The sequence below is a fragment of the Xiphias gladius genome, chromosome 11 (assembly GCF_016859285.1).
Source record: "Xiphias gladius isolate SHS-SW01 ecotype Sanya breed wild chromosome 11, ASM1685928v1, whole genome shotgun sequence".
In the NCBI taxonomy this organism is placed as follows: domain Eukaryota; kingdom Metazoa; phylum Chordata; class Actinopteri; order Istiophoriformes; family Xiphiidae; genus Xiphias; species Xiphias gladius.
In genome coordinates, this window is record NC_053410.1 from 21,670,346 (window position 1) to 21,687,214 (window position 16,869).

The 16,869-nt window shown below is 41.2% G+C and overlaps 1 protein-coding gene across 3 annotated transcripts in view; it reads left to right on the plus strand.

The window, feature by feature from the left end:
* The first annotated feature begins 10,324 nt into the window (after window positions 1-10,324).
* Window positions 10,325-16,869, plus strand: part of dntt (deoxynucleotidyltransferase, terminal) — an 81,497-nt gene continuing 74,952 nt past the window's right edge. For 2 of the 3 annotated variants that reach the window (XM_040139567.1, XM_040139569.1), the window contains exons 1-3: window positions 10,523-10,632; window positions 12,131-12,305; window positions 14,992-15,102. In XM_040139567.1, coding sequence (XP_039995501.1) covers window positions 12,222-12,305; window positions 14,992-15,102 — 195 coding nt within the window. In that variant the 5' untranslated portion in view covers window positions 10,523-10,632; window positions 12,131-12,221. Of the gene's footprint in view, window positions 10,417-10,522; window positions 10,633-12,130; window positions 12,306-14,991; window positions 15,103-16,869 lie in introns of those variants that run through there. The other variant, XM_040139568.1, reaches the window with a different exon arrangement.

Below are 16,869 nucleotides of genomic sequence, written 5' to 3' on the forward strand. Positions count from 1 at the left end.
AAGCACCAAGCTGAAAACTCCTTAGATAATCAATACAACCTTAAGACACGACCACAGACTTCGTTAAGACAGGCAAATTAATGAATACAATAAAACCAAAGGAAACCATTACTTCTTTTCACTTTGATTTGTTAGTGGGGTATTTCTTCACTACAGCCTTTTACTTTGTTAGGAAGCATCCTCCACCGGAAATATTGATGATACAAAGCAGTAACTCTTCAGCAAGAAAACTGGATAATAAGACTGACCTTCAGACTGTGTTTTTTTTTTTTTTGATGCTCTGTTGGCTATTGATTTAGAAATATTAAATTCAAAAACCCTACTGGACCTGACACTTTTTGACACTGTATGGGAACAGACACTGGAAAACAGGGCTGTGAAAACAATGCTGTTTGCTCCAAGCACTGAGGTTTGAGGTTATCTATCTATGTACCTATGAATGAGGAAGGCACCTTTTTAGCCCTTTTCATCCAGTTTTTCCCTTTGCACACAAGTAGCTTTCAGGCTATACACTAATCAACATTTTTATATTAACAATGAAATTAGAAGACTATGCAACTAATGTGAGAGGTAATTGTTTTAGGATTTTCTTCCAATGAACCCTGTTTTCAGCAGCAGCAGGCAGCTGAGTTCACGCATGGCATGGGTAAAAATGAATTAAATGCGGACAGGCAGCAGGTGAAATAAACAGGAGAATGAAAAAAATCAGAAACAGTAATGAAAATAAATGCACAATTTTTTTAAACATCTAAAACATTTTAATTGCCTACGAGACAGCCTACCAACAACCAACCTATGAAAGTACATTATGCAAAATAGAAGATAACCTCAGAACATCATGCAAGCCCTGCTTAAATAGAATCTGCAAGAGTTTTAAAGTGAGTGACCATGTTGCCTATGTCTTTAATAAATGTTACAGGTACGGGTGGGCTCACAGGAATAATATTGATGGGTCCGGTTAGGTCTGGATTTGATTTAGAGATAATTGTGGGTAACGAGTCAGTCCCGGTACTGACCTTTTCGAATGTGGGGTGTGTGTGGGTTTGCAAAATTGGACCCCTGCTGGACTCTGCTGTCCGCTACCTTCCCAGCTCCAAAACCGCCAACAAAGTTAGCAACTCAATAGCTAGTGAGCTAAGTGGAGCATTTACTGTAGCATCTAAATAATCACTTATTTTTCTCAGGAGTTGGTGGAAAGCAAAACAGAAGAATGGATACTGAAAGGAAAGTGAATATTAAACTTGCATCAATCAAATTGCCAGAAACACAACTTCAAATGAATACCTACATTTTTAATGTTCAGTTTTGTCACAACTTTACCAGAAAGGTGTTGACTTGATTCTGTAATTCTGTACGCTTCAGTTGTACTACAAAATACTGGGAACCTTTTTGCATACAACACAAGATAAGTACTAGACAGCTGGCTGCTACCCAACAGACTTTATCCAAGCCAAAAAGCAACCTTCTACATAATGCATGTAGATACTGCATTTTAATAGCCAGTAGATGTCGCAGATAAATTACACTGAGCTGGACCTATTAAAAATCGACAAGACCTGACTATCAGATGTGTATGGCAATTAAGTTGTGTCTGCTGTAACATAGATAGCATGTTGAACTCTCCAAAATAAAAAAATTTGTATTAAAGGTGCTATATGTACATTTTCGCTATTGCTACATAGCCAATGTTAGCATTAACAGCTGTTTACTTCAGCCATTGTTGCGTTTACGAGACAAGAGGTTAAAATATGCCCTCTGGGCAGCGATACTTCTTCGTCGACTGGACGTTACAGTGACTCAATATCACAAAGGGGTATTACGAGACAGGACGGGCCGGGGCTAGCTGGTTAGCTTGATAACTTCAGTAGAAGAAAAGAAGTGATAGAAATAGAAGCAAAACAATAGTTTACGTTGGCGTTGCTTTCCACTACTGGAGACAGCGAGTAAAAGAAGGAAGTTTGATGCTGAACTTGCAGCATTTCTACTAGACTAGTCAGTAAACAGCTTTTAATACTAACATTGGCAATGTAGCGATAGCAAAAACTTTCATAGAGCACCTTTAAACTAAAGGGTAGCCAACTTCGGTGATGAGGCTACTGATTTTTCGCTAAGACTAAATCCCCATCTGCAAGCAATGTAGCAATTTCCTGTTGTTGTGAGATGCAAATTCAAGTTACACCATTGCCTTCAGTAGTTGGCTGAATACGGCTTTAAAAGTAATGTAACATTATTTAACATCTTCATGTTAACTCAGTTTCTGTGAGGTGTGCCTTGAGGTGTTTCTTCAGGTGTGTGTTATTCTTCCTAGTCATTTTGTAGCCACAGGGCTTCTCACCCAACAGTGCTACACACTAACTTTCTCTTGGCGGCATTATATTTGAAATGGGTTCAAATGTCAACACGTTTTTTACAACCAAGCCTCACTGATACCATCATGTTCTTTTCCTATAACCGTATGTGTTACATGTATAACTAGGTCCAGACTGGCACTGTTGGCGTTGCTGGGTGTGTTGCTGGTGTGCAGAGTCACAGGGAAGATGATTTGGGTGTGCAGGAAGACAAATGTGCTATGTAGCCGTTCAAAGAACATTTGGTTTATGTTATTGTTTGTAAAAACAGTCTGTAATTTTGTCTCCTTTTTCGTCAACAAAATTACATTGATTTCATTAAGTATTTTTTAAAACTCAGCTTTTTTTCATCAGTGATATTGTCTGGAGATTTACCCGGCAAATGATTTTCGGTTCAGGGAATGTTCCACTAATATTGCCTGTAGAGCATGGTAACGTTCGGTGCAACCCTTTTGTCGTTAATGGTTGCGAAAAATCATTCAGAAAACCTTCCGGGAACCTTAAGGGGACATTTCCTGAAGGCTTACTGAAGGTTATTTTGTGAAAGAGGAAGGGTCCCTTAATGTTATTTAAAGAACCTAGAAATGTTCTTTAAAGGTTGCAAAATTCATGAAATCAACACTGCATATCATCAACTTTTAGCTTTAGTTGTTAGAAAAAAGTTTTTCACACATCCAGCAGTTACAGAACAACATTAACTTACATTTATAGTCATGTTTCTGGCCATCTAGTGAATGTTGTAATATTCCCTTTCTTTTAGCTCTGTTTTTGGTATCTACTGGGGTCTCTACCAACTCCTGGGGGAAATATCTGGCTCTTGAGCTGGTAAATGCTCCACTATGTTGACTAACTCTGTCTGTTTGCTGTTTGGTGCTGATTAGGTCGTGTACAGTGGGTTTTTAGAGGCTATTTACTAAAAAAGCTGCCTTGTGCGCCTGACAACGACACTATGAGAGAGGCAAGAGTGAACAAAAACCGTAAAGTTAGGGGCCGGATAGCTAAACAATGAGCTGAAACTCATTTTAAAACTCTGTAAAGCTGAGGGAGGTTGCAGATTCAAGAAATGATTCCCTGGAGGTTCATCATTACGAGTACCGCCTTTCATTGTCACATTGTTTTCACATTGTCATTTGATACATTTTTTACTGCAAAAATATCAGTTATAGCTGCCTTTGACAAGCAGAAGTACCCCACTCATGCAGACTTGCCCTATTCAGAATGTTATATTTTATGATATAATATTGGATTATTATTACTCACATAATAATGTGGAGGTAGAATTTTAATGTCAGCTGGTTGAGGTGGAGCTAATTCTAGCTACTACGCTGTGGAGTAAAAACGGCAATATTTCTCTGTAAAGGAGTGGGGCGTAAGTATAAAGATGCATAAAATGGAAATGAAAAGTAAAGTACAAATACCTAAAAATTGTACCGAAGTACACCACTTGAAGTAATACACTTAGTGAATTACGACCACTGGATGTCATTAGCATAACTTTGTACACATTTCCCCAAAATTCAACTGGACACTTTAAGTATCTCAGGGAAATTGGGGATCTCCATTAGCATTTACAATAAAATAATACAATAAAATAAAGTCCTGTGGCTTTCACGATGAACGTTTTGCTCACAGTCTCACCTAGTAGCACATTGTCCTTTCTAACCAACTTGAATATGTATGATAATTAGAATTATCAGACAATTTAATCATGCACCTATAGAGCTAGTGTATAAAGTTAGACTAGAAAATGGGTTCATTGCTCTTGCAGTGATTACTCCTGGCAGTTTAAGAGCCATTTGTCTTAGTGATGTTAGAATTTCACTGGTCTCTGATTGGATGTGGGCCAGCACCCTCATATTCAGCTGAGTAAAAAGGGGGGGGGTGTGTGTGTCAAACAATTAGCTGCATCTGCCCTGTGACACCCTTTAACCCTCAGAGCTCCATGCTAATGAGAGCCATGTAATCATTTCTGGGTAGCAGACAGAGGCAAGGTGTGCTTATTAAAGTGAAGAAATGCACAGTGTGGTAATTAGATGTAGAATCAAGACCTGTAATGATTTTTCTCCCTCTTCACCTAAAACAAATCATTCCTATTTGGTCTACTGAAGCAGATGAATCATGTTGTAATTACCTCTTTGGAAACAAAAGGAATACTGCAGATGAGTTAAACAGATTAAATCCATTTCCAGTTTGTGTTTCTGACCACTGCATATGCAGTTCTTTTCCCTTGATAACTGTCCCGGCTCATCAGTGGCTTGCATATGCAGTGCCTGTGTGTGTGCAAAGGCCGTGTATGAGCTCGTGGGATATCAGGGAAAATGCCCACAAAGGCACTCATTTAAGGCAGTAAGCTAATTAAAGCAGAGGAGCAGATGGTGCAGACTTGGCTTGGACATAATGAGATGGTGAGTAGTGAGACGGACTGGACATGGCAGGACAGCTGTGAGGGGTTTGCGAGGTGACCAGAATCTAGGCATCTCCCAGGAGTGAGGCTTTACTTCAGCCTGCTCCAGCCAAGAGAGTGGAATAACAACTGCATGAAAACTTTTCAGTTGCTTTTATAAGAAGCTATTGGATAAGCCTGTGTTTACTTCCTCCAAATGTGTGTTTGCAGGGCAACTTTTACAGGAAGTGAATAATGCCATGCCAACAAGGTGTTTTTATCTTTTTTCTCTCATCCTCAATCATTCGATCTTGGCAGGTGCTTTTTGGTAAACACCAAATCCTCAACACCTGTTGCCAGAGGCTTTTCCTGTCTGCCAACTCTCACCAACCATGCTCCAACTGACACACTGTCCCACTATCAAAAAAAAAAGCAAAAAAAAAAAAAAGACGAAAACTACAACTGTCAAATAAACAACTGTGGCCTTATCAAAGTGGGTGTTTTTCCTAGCTGGAATTTAAGTTGCACACAACAACGAAAAAGCTCACAAAAGCAGAAATTCCTAGAGGTTCAGAAATACTTTGAATAGCTCATCTCCAAAGATATGTTCCACACTCCCATTGTGCCTCGTGTGAGAAAAAGGTCGAGACCAGTGGAAGCCGGTGTTCTCAGGTGTGAAGAGGTGAAGTTTGAGGATGTCAGACTTTACCTGGTGGAGAGGAAAATGGGCCGCAGCAGGAGAAGCTTTCTGACCCAACTGGCCAGGTCAAAGGGCTTTATTGTGGAAGACGTCCTCAGGTTGGAAAAAGCTTTTTTGTTGTTCACTGACTCAGTGAGGCTTGGCGTTTAAAAGCTTTTCTGAATGTGAAGCTCAGAAGAACACACTAATGTGGAGCTTAGAGGGATGCAAGGGGGAACTTAGACTATTTTCTGGGTTTGTGTTTTTTGCTTAGGTACCAGCCACAATGGTTTGACCTTGGCTTTCAAGGCCTTTATTGTAACCCTAGTTAAATGGAAGGTCACAATACTAATTAAAGGCCCGTTTGAGCATGGTTGTACTGTCTAACAGCCAGGCCAGTAAATGCAAAATGAAGACTCATTTCATTTCTCAAATAAACATTAATTCCTAGTCTGTAGAAGCAGTCAAAATGGTATAATGTAATGATTGTTTGTACACGGAATTTTTAATTTAGCTATCAAAGTCGAACCTGCACCTCAGATGTTTATAGGAAGAGACAGATCATGCTGTTAAACTGTTCATCTGAAAAAAAAGGCATTATTAAAACAACCAGTTCTCCTGTGAGATATATTTTGTGGCATTTTCTTAAAAACGTCTACCTTTCTTTAAGAAGTTAAGGTTAAATTAGCTAATTAGAGAACCACTATTGTCTCATGAATACTTAAGTAAGAAGGGTTAGGGCATCCATCCTGCCTCGGCTACACCTAAGTGGATTTCCCCCTTAGCCATAACTCAGCTCCTACATAAATACGTTTAGAAAGGGAAGAGAAGGGCTAACCCAGCTACAGCTCGTTGGCAGTGAGAAAACTAAAAACATTGGAAGAAAGGTAACAGAGCCCACACAAACTTTTTAATGAGTTTGGTGAAAGTTTTTTGTGAAGATGCACTTAAGGAGAGATATTTTGTGAGCTCGGGAGCTTGTTTTCTTGCGACGATGAATCATCTATTGTGCAGTAGTTATGGAAGCAGCATGCCTTCTTCATTTTTTCTGTCTCTAATTGAAAGTATCTTTTAAATCCCACACTGCTAACAAAGCAGAACTCCTCTGTTGATGTCCACAAAGCTTCAGAAGCTGATTTCTTGGAGGCAAGTCATACTGTTGATGCCACCTCCCATTTTTTAAAGTCGACTTTGTTATTGGGGCTGGACAGCTTAAATCCAGACTTTGAGCTCCTCTGGTGAACAGGTGTGTGTGTAGTCCTCTGTTTCATTTTTTGAAAACTTACTCGCCTTTTAGACATTCACAGTGGGGGCAGATTTTCCAATTTAAAGTTACCTCAAGGATGAAATTAGCATGTGATTTATAAATAGTCAATAAAGGGTCTTTTTTGGTATAGTATAACCAACAGGTGCGTGTGTGTGTGTGTGTGTGTGTGTGTGTGTGTTTAAATGCATATCTAAGTGTGCCTGCCAGCCGTGCGCCAGCTTGGCCATGGCAGCATTCCCAGAAACACAGCTTGAGCGCTCCTACCGTTACACTTGGCTTGATACAATTGTTTGAAACCAACGACAGGAAGTAGAGCATGCCTGCCTCAAACTGACATGAATTCTACAAGCTGACAAAACTGATATCAGCTGCAGTTTGATAGTAACACCTCCTGTATCAAGTCTTACACAAGTTATAGGCACATTGCCTTGAGCATATGGTCCAATACACTGTGCATTCTTCTCTGCATGAAGGAATGTGCTCAAACACACACCAACACACACACACACACACACACACACACACACACACACACACACACACACACACACACACACACACACACACACACACACACACACACACACACACAATAACGGACACAAACACTTGACATATGCACAAACCAGTCTCCCCACGTCCTAATTTCAAGTGCGATGCACATAAACTTAGATCCAGATATCGACATTTTTGTCCTGGCTGATTGATGAGCTATGATAAATGCTCTCTCACGAATGGCAGGAAAAAGACACACACACACATTGGCCTTCACGCTGAAGTTGAAGTTCAGGGACTCTGGATGTCATTAACCATTTGCTAAGTCCTGTCCACTTTAATTACAGTTGCTATGCCTGTCAAGCTTTTGGTTTTTGCACAGCACATACAGTATGTAGTTTGCAATGATCAAGGGGATATATTTACCACTCTAAATTCTTAGTGATTTTTAAAACAAAGGGTCTTCGACATCAGACAGTGATAGACAAAAGCAGACTGTTGTTGGCTGAAGTTACAGCTGTTGCTAGGAGATTTTATCAGCTGCTAGTGGGAGAAGCAATAGTTACCAGAGGAAGCAAGCAGCCTCACCCTGCACCAGCGCCCAACACACACACACACACACACACACACACACACACACACACACACACACACTCCAACCGAAACACAAAATATAAACCCTGGAAAACACAAAATAATCAGTGAGGGGTGAATAAATGTTACTACAGGAAACACAGGTAAAAGGGTAGCAGGTGGCGGTGAGGGGGCTCAATGTCAGCATACAGAGATAACCCTACACAAAAACCAAAACCATCACGCTCGTTCTTGGGGGAAAGGTTTCTGAGGAATGGCGCTGGTGAGGCCTAACTGTTTGCAGCGGGCCTTGGGACTCTGGCCTAGCCCTAATGGTCAGTGCCAATATCAATAAACAATGTTGGAAGCTCATTCACATACTCTAAACAAACAAACCAGAACAAAATCAAAAACAAACAAAAGCAGACAGAACCAACAGGAGCAAACAAAGGAAGCAGTAGCTGTGCGGTATTTTGGCTGTCTCATGGATGAGTACGCAGCCCCAGCTTGTGGCAGCCGGTTTTGCATACTGAAACAATGGCTAGCTTTGAAACACGACCAGGGAAGCCGTACATATGTCCCAGGGAATAGCCAAGACAACAACCCAAAGAGGAAGAGCAGCCTACTAGAGAGCTGACATGCAGTGCTTATACACGGCCTGAGTGGGCATTAGTAACCAGGAAGTGGGAGGGGCTACAGGCTGGCTAACCCTACAGTGGCTCGGTAGGACTTCTATTGCTTGATACACTGCGCTAACGGGTCCCAAGCAAGTCAGCATACTTACCAGTTTGCCGACCCCTTGATAAGACATGAAAAATAAGAAAAAAGCATTGATCTTGTGTTGCAGTGTACAGCTAGTAAGCCTTAGAGTTATAAGGGGGCTAAGGAAAAATTTAAGATCAGACTGTTACTATGGCGTAACCTTGTTGGCTGGACCACAACAGCAGGGCCACCACTATAGACGCGAATGTCCATGACTGACTGATTGACTTACTGACGGACCTATGAAGTTACCCCACTAGACGTTGCTCTTTCAAAATGATTTGGCACAAACAGTTTCTACTGCGTAATCAGGGGGGTGTTTACAGGCAGTGTTGCCAACTTAGTGCCTTTGTCGTTAGATTTACTGACTTTTCACACACTTTTAGTGACTTTTCCTCACAAACCTAGTGAGAAGTCTACCGACTTCTTGGACAAACCTTAGCTGCTTTCCGTATAATAGAGTTGCCAGTATTGCCCAATGACTGCGAGGACGGGCTTTCCCTCTGCAGGAACACCTCTCTCTAGTCTCATTCAATTGACCACACAGCAGCCAACATAGATGTGAATGAGCTTCCAACTTTCCCTCATTGATCATTTTACAAGTAAATATAGCTGAAATAACAGCACAGCTGTTGTAATTAACTTATGTGTATGGAGATTTAGTCAGACGACGCTGTGGTTATAAAATCAGGATTTCAGCAGTGCAGAGCAGCAGCTGGGAAATGGCTTGGAAGTGACTGCTGGTTAACATGTAGTCTGAATGGGCCACGTTTCAGTCACTATTTCATACTTGTTCCGTTGTCTGACAGCAAAAGCAGAAAAACGTGAATGAGAACAACTTTATTGGGAATTGGCTGTATTAAATTACGGTGTATGTGAGCACAGAAAGCAGAAGAGAAGCAAACAGATAAAGGGCGGTCCAGCCACATGCTAGGTTTTGGCCTAGTTTTATTTTAGATACTACACAGTGCATGTGCGAGCTGTGACAGGGACTTTTTTGTAACACAATCTGTAAACCCACAAAATAACATGGTATCAGATGCTACTAAACTCAGAAGTAACTTCAGTTACTTGATGTAATTAAATTTAAGTATTTATTTACAATCGACTAATTTTATCTACCTTCTTACAGTGATTGAGTAAATGTCAGTTACGATGTTTCATAGGAGCATGGTGTAAAAATCTGTTATGGACATAATTGGCCTTTGATCTGCTTCTTGTTTTTCACTTTTGGAAGGGATAGGATGAGGGTAGCTGCTGTCAGGAACAGGGCGGAGAGACGACTCGAGAGAGTTCTCCATATCAAAGCCTATTGACTTTAGCCTGTCCTTGTGGCTGGGCTCAGAGTCTCACTGATTCAGGGAAGTACAGTCTGGTGCTGGGTTTGCATTCTAGCTCATTTGCATGTCAATCTGCCATTTTACATTCTGTTCTGCTAGGCATTAAGATAAGGATCCATATTCAGGGGCTGGATTATATCTTGGTAAATATGGCCTGAGGAGAAAGTACTTCCCCCCCCCATGATCTTCAGTCTTGTTTCAACATAGCAACTCAACCCTTGTGATTTTAGAGGGAAATCAACCAGAGAGCCAAATCTCTATTACTGTGGTTAGACAACTTCATGGCAAGTGAATTTAAGCTTTTGCAGTTAATAGCTGTGTCCCTTAGATACCTCAGATGTGGCTGTTTTAGAGACTCTTTGTCTATGTCTTTGTACTGGGAAGTACTTTTTTTTTTAAAAACATGGACCATCAGTGGCTGGACTGGTATGCCAAGCAGATAGAGGATTAGTTTCGCCAGTGATTTGGCCAATTAAGCCTCAGCCAGGGCTCTGCTGGGACCTCCCTTAAGGAGTCTTCCCACAAATTTACCCACTCCAGGAGAGAGGAAGAGGAGGAGTGTGCTGAGGGTAATTATACACGGCTGGCCGCTCTGATTGGGTATGGTAGTTAGACTCCGTGGCAGGAAGCAGAGGGGAGGAGGCCATGATAAAAAGTCTATTGAACGTCTCGGTGGAGCTGTAGGAGGCTCTGGTTGAATGAGTTCGGCTATCAAATAGTGGAGGGAGGCACTGAGGGTCTGTGCTGCTTGTTGTTCACCCAGTTTTGATCCCTAAACAGCAAGAGTAAGACCATGATTCTGAGATCTGAACTGTATTTCAAAAGATTCACTTGAACTTTTTCACTCTCTAAAGGCTGCTGAGACCAAGACAGGAAACTTCTTTTTGTTAAATCAAACAGGGAAGTTTGAACAGGAATTTTCCTGTCAAACAATTCAAGTTGTCCTTGTAATCCTACTAATAAGTAAATTTGGAAACAAAGCTTTTGTCTGCTTATGTTTTGCATTAGGAGAAATATACAGTCATTTCTTAAAGAGTGATTTGGTTGTATGCAAATACAAAATTTTCTGCAATAATTAATAGTTAGAACATTGTGGTTCTTTCACATGAGAGATTTTTGTATTTGGTTTTTGTCTGTGCTATTCCGACTGGTTTGGAGTGGTTGGGCCTTGGTGGGAAAAAGCTGATGTCCATGCTTCTGTGCACCAATCACAATTTAGCAACATTTAACCAAAAACAGATGGCAGTTGAGGGGCTGTGTTGTTGGGCTACTGTCAGTCAAACCTGATAAAACAAATGGTAAACTCCTAATAAATATTACATAAGGATGTTTTAATCAAAACTTTAATGTTAATTCTTACTTATTTTTCATCATTTAATGTTTTAGAGAAATACCTAAGACCAAGTTTTCAGGGTTATTTAAGCAGCTAAAATCAATATTTTTATATGGACAATTGATCACATAACAGAGCAGTGTCCCTCAGCTCTATGGAGTTTTTTTTAGCACCCTGAGCTTGTTGTTTTGGTTTTCTGGTCTGAACCTTTACTGTTTTGGTTCACTCTCCAATGTTTTTTGGCCACAGCAGGCAGCTGTTTTCATCCAAAAATATCCAGCTGTTTTCATCCAAAAACTCTAAAAACAAACTGTACGCTACCTACCTAGCGCCAAACAGCAGACAGACAAAGTTAGTGACTAGCTGGTGAACACAGTGGCACATTTAGAAGCTAAAAAAACAGATATTTCCTTCAGAAGTTGGTGGAGACCAGAACAGAGCAAAAAGGAGAATTAATTTTAGAGTTACATTTGCCAGGTGCCCAGAAGCAGCTCAAAGAAATTCTTATGTTGCTGCGTGTCTGCTCAATGTGTAAATAGGCAACAGTTTGCTAACAAGTTAGCCATATCAGCGTAAAAGCAATACAATGTCAGTGTTATGTTCACAGCTTTTTTTTCTGCTACCCACAACTAAAAAAAAAAAAGTCAGTTATTGCAGGTTTACGGTTGATACACTGTATATTTTATAATTTAAATTTTACATTGCATTGAATAGTTTTTTGTTTGATATTTTTTGTATGAAATTCAAAGTGCCTTAGTGCAAGAATTTCACTCTATAGATTTCTTTGGTTCCCTTACAGATGGCCATAAACTTGAACTGGTCCTTGAACTTAAACTTGTCAGTTTTAAACTAAATAATGTTCACCACTATCCTGCAGCTTTGACAGAACTGAAGAAAACCATGAAGTGAACTATGAACCTTCTGACAGCTCTTGTCTTCTCCATACACAGCGACGTGGTCACTCATATTGTGTCAGAGGACAGCGAGGCTTCATCACTGTGGACATGGCTTAAGGGATGCGATCTGAAGAATCTTCCCAGCATGCACGTGTTGGACATCAGCTGGTTCACTGACAGCATGAGAGAGGGGAGACCTGTTGCTGTGGAGACCAGACATCTCATTCAGGTCTGTGTGTGTCATGAACCAGACAGAAATAAAATATCTAGCAAGATATAGGGCAAGCACTAGATGGCACTGCGAACCAAACGGGAAATTCTTTTATAGGGTATATTGAATAGGTATGGAGTATTTGATGATTTGAGGAAACACAATAATTTACTACTTTTTATTCAGGAAGTTCATATTGTGCACTATATTCTACGTCTATGTATGTAATAAGCTTCCTCTCTTCTCGTCTCCCTGCAAATCTATAATATGATGTATATTGTCAACTCCCTGACAGGGAGGACAAACCTAACGTCCCTCTGTCTCTACTCATACTACCACATTTCACCTTGCTGATAGCAATAGAAACATTCCCCATATTGCATGGGAGTGTTAAAATAAAGCCATCAGCTGGATGTCTTGGCTCCTAGCAGCCCACTAACTGAAACACATGCAAATAGACACACACAAATTTTCCCCTGTGAATGGAACTACGAGAGCTTGGCAGCTCAGGGATCCAAATAAACAAAATATGCTGTCTCTTTTTCCTCCAACAGAGGAGAGGGAAAAACACTCAACTCCCAGAGTTATGTTTGCCAGGTTCCATGGATGTTTTCTCCTAACAGCCTGTGATGGCGTTTACGGTCACAATTACGCTGTGTTTATGCCTTTATGTGAAATACCCCAGAAATGATTTTGTCTTGCTCTAGCGTAATTTCCACATGGTCACGTGACTGTGGCACATCAGTGGTGCGCTTCTAGTCGGGTGCATCATTAAGTGACAAGGCTAATGATGCCAAGCTGGCATTTATTGACCCACCTCCCCAGGTAACCACAAGCCCACTTCCCTGCTTGTTTTGTGATGCCTTTCCTCTCTGAAGCCAACAAGGTAATGCACGGTGGCATTTATCTGCGTGGCGCTTCCAGGAGATTGTTTTTTATGAGATATAAATCCATTCAAGGAGCTACCATGTAGACATAAAACATTCCCCAAACAGGCTACTTCTAGGGCACATTTGCCTGCAGCTCCTTTTGAAACTCTGAAAATGCAATGTATTTTCACTATCATAAATATTCTACAGCAAGTCGGGGAGGAATTTCAAGCATTAAACCCACAGAAATGTAACATTTTCCATTACTTCTTGGCTTGCAGAGAGGCTGTTTAGCCTGTTTAAGTGGAGAGGTGGTAAGATGTAAGAATATGCTGCTTAAAGGGAACAAAAATGAAAAAGATTGCCAGGGATTTGGAGTTTGCATCTGGCTCGTGAACATGTGTCTGCTTTCATTCTTCAGTTAGGAGACAGTTGGGCTGGGCATCTGAGGAGGATGTTTGTGGGTTAGGTGCGTGGGCGCAGGGCCAGGCAGAGTCCCTTAAGAGGTGGAACCTCTGTGCCCTTTGACCTGCTCAGCAGCCCAAGAGGATTTAATTTACCCACCTGAGCGCACCCCACTGTCTGCGTGACAGGAATTATCGTGAAGGAAAAAACAGGCCTGGAACGTCTCCACAGGTTAGCGGAGGGTGCAGGAGTGGTTGAGATCTTGCAACGCTGATGGTACTTTTTCATCTCAGCAGATGGTATGTGGAGAAATTAAGCTGCAACATGTAGACTGCACACATTAGTTTAGTTTAGTTTAGTTTAGTTTAGTTTAGTTTACATCTATGCCATACAGCAAAGGTGGAGAGGACACTGGAGAGAAGGGCAGGAGGGGATAAGCTGGCTCTGAGATCAGTCTGAGAGCTTTAGCTTCCACAGAGTTATAGGCCTGTATAATAACCCAGCCCAGATGGGGAAAACCAACCTCTGCATGCTGATGCACAGACATTTGTCTCCATGGACCCACAATCCCATATTGGATTAAACAAACTGCAGCTGAGGTGGAAAAGTGAGGGAGAACCTCCTGTTGTATTTAGAGGGAGCGCAGTTAGGGAATTTCGAAGGCAGTTTTACTTTTGATTGGCAGAAAAATTGTGCCGTGAAATATATTCAAAGTTATTCGAATTTCTTTTTCTTTTTGGAGAACAGGAAAGGCTCCTGGCAGAGAATAAATGATGAATGTTTTCTGAATCCCTTACTGATTGATTCAGCCCAGCAGTGTGAGAGGTAGTAGCTCTTTTCATTATCTTTCTGAGACACCCCTGTTCCTTCTGCAGCATCGATCCCAGTCAACACAGTGTGATGACAATCTCTCCATCTTCCTCTTTCTCCTCTTCCTCTCCTCTCTGTATCATTCTCCCTCCCATTCCATGGGTGATTTTATGGACACAATGTTCTCTTTTGTGATGTCTAATTGTCTGCAAGAATATTAATATTACATTGGTAATCCTTTTGACACATATATTACAAATGGGGAACCATTTCTTCATAGACTGAAAAGGCAATTTACAGGAGGCAAATTGGATGATGGCAAGCAGATTTGTAATGCCACGGGTTAGGTAGTGTAATGGATTTGGATGCCACCAGACTGTGAGATGAGTGTCATTAGCTTGTTGCCCTGGAGACACACAGTCATAAAAATAACTTCTCCAAGGCAAATGGCTACATTTTTATGTAATTCAATTTGAACGCTTGGCTCTGCGCTAGTCAGGAATAACCTTACACACATTTACACATTTAGCCTGTCAACAAATTGCAAAGGCTCAGAAACTAGGACAATACACGACTGTGTATACGTTTGTTCATGAGTCTCTGGTTATTTTTGTACACAGGACACCTTGCCCACTTTGCCAGAAGGTTCTACACCCACTCCTGTGGCCACAGTTTCTCAATACGCCTGTCAGAGACGGACAACCACCGAAAACAATAACAAGATTTTGACAGTAAGAAACAGTTATCTAACCTCACTCTTGGACGCAACTGCACTTTTACATATTCACCCACCAGAGGCCGTCGCTCCGACTGTGCAATGTAAAAAGCCCCCTAATCTGTTCTGCTCTAATTGGATGGCTGGCTCGCTTCACTCACCAGTCCCCCTGACACACCTCTCCCCAAAATACATTAACCTGCAAATGAGTAGCATCTGCAGCTGTGACATGCACATGTGACACGCACATGATACCAAGATGGGTGACGGACGCGACGCTCCTCACAAGCAATGAGGGATCTGTCCCTCTGCCATCTGGTGGGCAGTGGCGGGACAGAGGGGTAGTCGAGGTGGGGACGGGCGGACGATGGGATGCTCAGGTTCCCGCTCGGAATGGGGGAGTGGTTTGTTGACTGATTGGCTTAGGTGCTGATGAGTGTGAAAGAAAAGGGAAATGATGTTGATACCGGCAATGAAGCTGCAGGTGCACAGTGAGAAACCAGAAAACAGGAACAAGCCAGTATCAACATGTAGTCTATGCATTACCCAAACAAACAATAAACCACCGCACAGTAGCTTTGAGAAGTTTGTGAGTGCTGCTGAAAAGACTTCTTCAATGCCAGGCTTGCCTTTTTCATTTTTTTTTTGAAGACATTACTTTGGGCTCCAGGAAATTATGATAGACATTTTTCATTATTTTCTGACATTTCATAGACTAAACAATTAATCTAGAAATTAATTAATCATAAAATAGTTGACAGATTAATCTATAGTGAAAACAGTAATTACTTGTAAGTTTAATGGCAGTGCTTTGACCTCATGGAACATTCACGATCTCACTCTCAAGAAATAGAGAATTTATTCAAAAACAGGTCGACATTGGTTTACTCTTTGCATTTCATTCATTTCCATTTTGCTTTTTGTGATCTGTCTCGGAAGCACTGTTTTGATGCCATGTTTGAGGGTCTGAGATGTGAATTTTCACTATGAAGCGACTGGCAAACCTATAAATGTGTTTGTGTGGGAGTGTGGAGACCTGCTGATGAGTTTCCGTAAGACCTATTAAGCACAGCTTACCGAGGGCTTGTTGGGCATCTGTTTCATAATGACTTTCTACTTCCCACTGATGGCAAACATACATAATAGTTGCACACACGTGTACAGAAATTCACCTACGTGTTGTAATGTGATATTGAAACTCTCACAGACTCTCACACGTGCACACACGTTTGTTCTCGTGGACAGACGCGTACAGATGTGCACACCCACACACCTGGGGAGGGCTCCTGTTCAATTTCTTATTCCCTGTTTCTTTCCACAGTGTTAACTCCATAGTATTCACACTCTATTTCACTATCCCCATGATTATCGTATTATCCCCACGTAAAGCCACATCAAAGAGGACTTTCTGATGAGAGAGAAAGGTTGCACTAGATGTGGTCTTGAGAGAGCCACAGGTAAAACACTATACTGAGGCAGACAAAATGCAATTACTTGAAATATCTAAGTCAGATAGAAATTAAAAAAAAAAAAAAAAAAATGTTGCCTTGCCCTTTGACTGTAAAACAAGTCTCTGTTTAGAAATAAACAACAGCAAACCATGTGATCTACTGTAGCAGTGCTGATGAGGGGCAAGCGATTGATCCACGACGGTAAAGCAATCCTTGATCTTTCTTGCTGTCTGCTTGATTGCAAGGCAGAATTAATTCATTAGTGTAATTCCTGTGAATACATGTCTAATGAAAAAGCTCTTTAAGATGCTGAGATACTTTAAAATGTTTGT